The 7,718-nt window shown below is 37.8% G+C and overlaps 1 protein-coding gene across 1 annotated transcript in view; it reads right to left on the bottom strand.

Annotated features, from left to right (window-relative positions):
* LOC107737183 (calmodulin-regulated spectrin-associated protein 1-B-like) overlaps positions 1–7,718 on the bottom strand; it is a 23,591-nt gene that overhangs the window by 3,261 nt on the left and 12,612 nt on the right. The window contains exons 7-16 of the mRNA XM_016548629.1: positions 6,593–6,734; positions 6,260–6,399; positions 5,048–5,144; positions 4,747–4,912; positions 4,566–4,651; positions 4,358–4,442; positions 1,750–3,742; positions 686–822; positions 415–602; positions 208–307 (exon numbers count right to left, since the gene is read on the bottom strand). Of these exons, the coding sequence (XP_016404115.1) occupies positions 208–307; positions 415–602; positions 686–822; positions 1,750–3,742; positions 4,358–4,442; positions 4,566–4,651; positions 4,747–4,912; positions 5,048–5,144; positions 6,260–6,399; positions 6,593–6,734 (3,134 nt within the window). The remainder of the gene's footprint in view (positions 1–207; positions 308–414; positions 603–685; positions 823–1,749; positions 3,743–4,357; positions 4,443–4,565; positions 4,652–4,746; positions 4,913–5,047; positions 5,145–6,259; positions 6,400–6,592; positions 6,735–7,718) is intronic.

The raw sequence follows: 7,718 nt of genomic DNA, 5'->3' as shown, positions 1-7,718 counted from the left end.
GCTAAAATATCTACATAAATAAAAATAAAAAAAAGTTAAAATACATAAATGAATTACCAATAAATAAATACGAATAAATATGAATAAACAAATTAATTAATAAATAAATAAAATAATGCATTAAAAATAAATTCAACATTTTGGCATAGACCTATCATTTTAAGTCCAGAAAAGTGGGCCGCACACTGATGGTCTGTTCCCACTCACCTGTGTGAACTGGCCCCTCCTGACGCCACACTGTCACCTTCAGTAGCAGCAGAGGCCAATGAGAGAGACGATCCGGAGGGAGCAGAACAAAGACTAACCGCTGGAGAGAGGAAGAGTGATGTTCTAATCAAATGTAGCATGTATAGATGCACAAATTCAGGCATGTCAAGTCAGAAATATGGCACATTAAAAGGAAAGCTTTCTTACGAGCAGAACAGGAAGATTCAGCGCGATGCAGTGATTTAGGGCGGGGCCTCCTGTTACGTGGGCGTGGTTTGGTCACACCCTGTTCCTCCAGAAGTTCTTGCTGCTTCCTGCGCAGGTACTCCTGTTTGATCAGCTCCCTCCGAGCCTTTTCTTCCTCTTTACGCACACGCTCTTCCTCAGCTTTTCGTCTGACACGAACAAACAAATGTATCTGCAGCAGCCTTTCTACAGTATTTACTTAAAGACACACTGGATCCACAGAGACTGATACCTGGCTTCATCTCGCTTGAGCTCTGACTCCGCCTCCAGCTGCTGCTTACGTATTCGCGCCTCTTCGGCCTTACGCTGCTGTTTGAGGAGGAACGCAGCCCTCTTCTTAGCCAGCTCATCCTCTGCTTTCTGATCATCCTGCATACAGAAATGGAAAATGGAGACATTGGTTTTAATTTCAAATAATAAAATAAAATCATAGGCAGACAAGATGTGACAAGTAATTAAAAGAGAAAATCATTTGCAATTGTGAACAAAATAAATTACATTCACAATTTTATACTGCAATTTTATTTAATCAAAAACATTTATTAAATTATTGATCATTGGTGCCTTTTCACATTCTTATGGCCTTTAAGAAATGCTAGCAATAGCAAAATGCTAAGACATCAATGCTCAATAAATAATTAAAGTTTTATTTCTTAATAAAAATGAATAAACAACCAAAAAACAACTAAATTACCATAAATAACCAAAAAAATAGAAATAAATCACATTAAACATCATTTCTAAGTATAATTAGAATAAATTTTATAATGCAACACAGTAACAGATAAATCATATTATAATAGTAGATTTAGAAACATTTAAATAATAATAGTAATAATAATAATACAAATATATATTAACCCACTCTTCTTAGATCTAATAATAATAATGATAATAATAATAATAATAAATTTAATAAAAAGAAATCATATTAAACAACTCTTCTTGGGGCTGAAACGTTCCATTTTATAACGCAATATAATTAGAATTTTTGGACCCACGTTATATTAAGTGGCCGTAACAACTATGTACTTACATTTAAATTAATCATTTGGTACAATGCAATCCCACCTCAATAGCAGCAAAAGTGTTTTGCAATACAATATGACCACAATAAGTACAATGTACTTATTTTTTGATGTAAGTACATAGTAGTTAAGGCCACTTAATATAAAGTGGGACCGAATTTTTTTACAATGCAATATAACACAGACAGATAGAATCATATTATAATAATAGATTTAAAATATATAATAATAATAATAATCATCATCTTTTGCAAAAATGCTCTGATACCTTAAAGAAGAAGCCCAGTCCGGATTTCTGTTCCTCATCAGGTTCTGTGCTAGTTTCAGTCGGTTCAGCCAGGTCAGATAGGTCCACTTCAATCAGCTGTGCTTTCGTTCTGTTTTCCTCGGACGGAATCGGAACGTTCTCCTTTCCAGAGCCGCCGGACTCGCTCCGCTCCTGGGTTGGATCGACAGGCGACGGTTCCAGCAGGGGGAGTTTGTTTTGGGGCGAGTCGAGGCTGTCGGCGCGTCGGTTTGCGGCATCCTGCTGTCTGAATGTAGTATTGCGAATAATTCCTTTTGAGCCATGCCCACCCTCTTTAGCTCCGCCCTCTTCCTCACTCTCAGCCAGGGGGGTCCTGCCTCCCGGTGTCGGAGTGCTTGCTTTCGCAGCTGGACGACTGTTGGCATCTTTGCTCAGTTTGAGGTCGCTAGGTTTCGTCCGAGGCGTACGACTTGAGCTGAGCCTGGGAGGACGTTTGGTTACGGTGGAAAGGGTTTCCGTGAACTGTACGGAAAGGCGTGACTTAGTCTCAGGTTGCTCCGGCGGGTGTTCGTTTAAGGGCGGCACAGTGCTTGGTTTGGTTTCCTGCGGGCACTGGATGGTCTGTTTCATGAGCAAGTCCTGCTGGAGAGACAGTTGCATCATTTGCTGCTGTATCGCTCCGATCGCTTCGTTCAGGAGCTCAATGGAACGGCTACATTCGCCGAGATCTGGTTCTCCGCCCACATCATCCGAAGCCCCGCCCCCTCCTGTTACACTCAAACGATTGTCCTTATCCTCCTCTACCGGCGTTTCTTTACTCTCCGCGTCTTTTCCTTGGGCTTTCAGAATCTCAACGCACGAGTCATCCTTCGCAAGCGCTTTCTTTTTACACCCAATTACCGTTTTCAGTGGGTGTGGCAGTGTGTCGCTCCTCCCCCTTTTAACGACATGCAAGAACGCCGCTTTTCCCAGCTGCAGCCGTTGCCGAGCCGAAAGGTTCTCCATCTTCTTTTTCTGCATCTCAATAGCGCGCCGTTTCTCCTCCAGCTGCATGCGAAGGTGTACGAGTTCGGAAGCGAGACCAGGTCGGCCACCTAGCGTTCCCGGACTCGCATCCGAAGGGAATTGCACGCTTTCGGATCCATCAGGAGTGGTTGTCTGCGAGCTCCCGGTGCTGCAGCAACCATCGGGGAATCCGACTCTATGTCTACGGCGTTCTGCGAAACTCGTCAATCGGCCAGTGCCAGTCGACGTGCTGCTGGCCTGCGACAACATGCTGGGGCAAGGACTTGCCCTTCCACTCGCGGCTTCTTTATCGTACCGTTCGCGCAAGCAAACGTCCTCGCGCAGTTTCGCAGACTCCTCTTCCTCTCCGAGTCCCATGCATTTCCTCCCAGCGTGCATCAGAACTGCTTTGGAAATCTCTTGCTCTTGGACCTCCATTTCGTCATCTTCCTCAAACTCCGAATCCGAGGCGATGTCCTCCCAGCCTCCGAGCGGACTGTCCCGCACGCACTCCGCGTCGTCGAGCGGACTGTCCCGCACGCACACCGCGTCGTCGTGCAGGAAGAAGCTTCCGGGAGATTGAGCTCGAGAGTTTGCTTGCTCTATGCTACCGATCGGCGTAAACGTCCGGTTGAGAGTGCATTCTGTGGGTGTATACGCCCCCCGGCGTCCCTGACTCCGCCCCTCTCCACTCTCTTCCCACTTACTAACCTCCGTTTTCTCCTTATTTGGTCGTAGAACCGCAGGTTGCAATGGTTCCAAGAAGAAACTCTCGGGTCGGGCGTCTCTGGATGCAGACGCGCCCTCTGGGTTAATCACAGCCAGTAGCTCCTCCTCTTCCTCCTGGTTGTCATAGTGACGTGTCTGGGGGAGGGGCTGGCCGTTGATGCGGTGTCGTGGAGTGATGACGACGACATTGGAAGCTAAACTGTCCTTGCTTATGGATCGAGCCAAGCTGATATTATCGCCACATACACGTTCCCAATCCATCTCCATCTGAGAGATGGGCCTGAGAAAACAGAGGTTTGAAATTTGAACGGGTTAGTCATTCATTCAAGACTGGGCTGTTGTAAACCTATAGAGATTTTGCAATTTCCAAATAAAAGGAGAAAATAATTATATGAGATAAAGTAGCTTTCATTTGAATTTAATTTCCTGGATTTCCAAAAATAGATATTAACACACAGAAATAAAATGAATTAAATAATTTTCATAGAATTTTATTTATATACTATTACAGTACTTATTTTGAATTAGCATTTATTTGTAAATTTTCAGTTTTCATTTTAATTTCAGTTTAAGTTTTAGTAATTTTTGTTATGTGCTTTTGTCATTTTTAGTAGTTTTTTTCTATTTGGCTGTAATTTTAGTACTTCATCTTCTACGTATTTTATTTCAGTTAGTTGCCAGAGCAAGAATTCAAATTTTTGTTTTTTTATCTTTTATAAGTTTTTCATCTAATATTTATTTTATTTTATAAAATATCATAAAATATTTTGGAATAAAGCCAAATATTCCAATAAATATGACAAAAATATCTGAAATAAAGCCGAGTTAAACTATAATACTATATATAAAAAAAGATTTTAATAGTTTTAGTTAAAACATTTGACCTGACCCTAACCTTTGTTTCCGTTCTGTCCAGGCAAACTGTGATCCAAGCATGAGTCCATCCATACGGGACAAAGAGTTTGACCTGTTCCTGAGCTCTGCTCACAGAATGATAGAGAAAGATGAGAAAATAGAAAGGCAACTGTTCAATTTAATCAGTGTTATTGATTTAAGCGTAATATGTGAATATTGCTGAAAGTTTGATTAGAAGATGTAGTTACCTGAATTCTCCTCCCTCTGAGTGGGCTTCTGCGGTCTCTGTCGCAGTGGGAGGAGCGGGTGGGAGGGGCTTCTGTTTGTTCTGAAGCTAAAATGAAATATAGGTTTTATAAAACAATCAATGTAATGCAAAATATGTACTGCAATGTGCAACAGATCATTAGGTACTTCAAACAGACTTACACAGACAAGGACTCCTCAGGGTGCAAGTAATACCGCATACAACCATCAGGAGTGGCAGCTGTCGCCAGCGAGTCGGCTGAAGGGGAGGGAGTTAAGAGGCTTCGCTTGGTGGCATTGGATATGGGCACATGGGGGCGGGAACTCTTTGGCTGAAGAGACGCTCTCACTGTCAGATTGGAGCAATGGGTTGTCAATAACAACATAGCATTTAAATAAAAGAGTGAATGAATCATGAGATGGATATTTTTAGATCGAAACAAAGTGTCAGAAAAGTAGTGAGCTTTAAAGACTGGATTCTTACCATCTTTAATCTCTTGAAGGTCTCTTGGCTTTACGAAGTCCGGCTTCACTACTTCAAACCACCAAAAGAGCTCAGCAATGAAAACCATCACGTTATGCTGGAGGAACAAGAACAAGTCAAAGACGATTTCAAATTTCTTAAATATTAATTAAAATAAATAAAATTATATCGGCTTTATATCGGCCACCCTGCTTTCCAAGATATCGGCATCGGCTGTCAAAAAACCCATATCGGTCGACCACTAACTGTAATACACAGAGATGTTTTAATTTTCCACATTTTTTAAATTTCTATTATTCTCAAAGGTAATTAAACTTTATTAAAATATAATACAGTAAATATATACTGTACTAAAATAGAATTACTGTATTATTTAATTAAAATCTGCATATATTAAAGACATTATAACAAATATGACCATGATGTACAAATACTTTACAATTTAATTTGATTAATTAGATTAACAATCTATTTTATTTATTTATATACTCTAACAGTATTTATTGCTATTTTGAATAAGCATTTATTTTATTTTCAGTTTTAGTTTTAGTTAAAATTTTAGTCATTTTGGTATATGCTTTTGCCATTTTGTTATTGTTTTATATTTCAATTTGGCTTTAATTAATTTTTATTTCAGTTTTTGTTTTAGTAATTTTAGTACATATTCACTTCATATTCAATATTTATATTTTATTTCAGCTTTATTTCAATTAAAAAAATTATTAATACTTTTAGTTTATATGCAGTAAACATATACTAAAATAGAATAATTGTATTATTTAATTTTTATTTGCTTTAAATTATTTTTATTTCAGTTTTTGTTTTAGTACGTCAAATTCAATATTTATATTTGATTTTATTTCAGCTTTATTTAAATAAAAAAAAACAATTATTAATACTTTTAGTTTTAGATTATATTATATTATTAAAATATGCATATATTAAAGGCAGTACAACAAAAACGACCATGATGTACAAATACTTTACATGTCATTTAGATTAATTGGATAAACAATTTATTTTATTTTTAAGCATGTCAGTTTAAAAGTATAAGTAGATTTGTTTTCACTGAGCTTGGAGCAATGTGTTGTGGGACTGTTTTAACTGAAGAATGCATGCAGTGCCGTTTTATTTTTTGTATTTGGTTTCTTAGAAGGTAGCTATTTTATCTATACTTTTGTATTACTGAATGAAATATATTTCAGTACGAACCTTCAGCACTGGTGGGCTGTAGAGCAGATCTTCAGTGTGCAGGTAAAAACACCTGTTCAGGTATTCGTTAGAAAACTCCCGGAGCAGATGGATGTTATACACACTGTCCGACAGAGACGGCACCTCCTTCAGACAAATATCTAATAGAAAAGACATTTATAATGTTACAAAGTAGGCTATTTCTATTTCAAATGCATGCTACATTCTTTGAACTTTCTATTCACCAAAGAAACCTTATTTAAACTGTGGAGTTGAATTGATTGCAACAATTTACATAAGGATGAATTGACACGATTATTCTGCTCATTTGTGGCCCATTGTGTGTCTATATACCATCTAGCCTCATGTATTCAGGGCAGTAGAAGTGAACGACCGCTAGCAGAGCCGCGCCATCACAAACATCCTTCATCAGATCCTCCATCACAGCCAGGTGTGGGAACGGCCAGCAGGACAGGTGTTCTCTACGGTACCGTACCTGAGAGAGAGCAGGCAGGGGCTTATAAAGCGTCTAACACAGATCAGACACACACAGTCTCTCACATACTAAATCACACGCTCACTTTAAATATGACAGTTCTATGAAAAATGAAAATCCTATCATCAATTAATCACCCTCATGTCACTTTAGAAACATGTTTTTGTTAATACTGTTCAAATAAAGACAAATCTTTTCCATACAATAAAAGCGGATAGTATTTATGACTGCTGAGCTCCAAAAATGACGAAGCATCGCAAAATAAGTCTGTACAACTTAATAATAAACATATTACTTTATATTAAAGCACAACATTCCAAGTCTTCAGATGCCATATGATAAATGTGTGGAACAGACTGAAATGAAATTTGTTTTTGTGATTATTTACTGAATAATCTGCCCAAGCTCTTAATCATTTTTGCATGCTTACGATACATACAGATGACAGGACTTTCATTTCCAGAGGAACAAATAAAAATTATTATTTTCATGCAAAATTACCTCCATATGTGTGGAATGTGTTGTGTGGCATAGTGGTTTCTTACGTGCCATAAAATTTCACTCAAAATTTGGTTAACATGTTCATTTCCGTCACTCCTTCAGGTAGTTAGATGATATCCATTAGGCATCTGTAAAATAAATGTAAAAAAAAAATTATATATATATATATATATATATATAAATTATAATGATTAAATATAAATTAGTTGATTTTATATTATAAAAATGTTTGTGTGCAAACATAAAATGTAATTAAAATTAGTACAGTTAAAATTAGTTTAATTAGTACATATAAACGAAATCTTAAAATAAAAAATATATATGTATAATTTTATATAATAGTATATCATTTTCGAATGCTTGGATGTGTGGATGCATGGAAGAGTGAAGTATTGAAGAGTGCGTGTTAGACGTCTGCTAGTCAATTTGAGACCCGAAAGGACTCCAATCTGCATCAGGTTTTTGTTTGTAATTACAAAAAAA

This window comes from Sinocyclocheilus rhinocerous, unplaced genomic scaffold, assembly GCF_001515625.1.
Source record: "Sinocyclocheilus rhinocerous isolate Xijiao unplaced genomic scaffold, SAMN03320098_v1.1 scaffold284, whole genome shotgun sequence".
Lineage (NCBI taxonomy): Eukaryota > Metazoa > Chordata > Actinopteri > Cypriniformes > Cyprinidae > Sinocyclocheilus > Sinocyclocheilus rhinocerous.
Note: the sequence above shows the minus strand (reverse complement) of the source record. Positions and strands in the feature narration are given on the sequence as shown.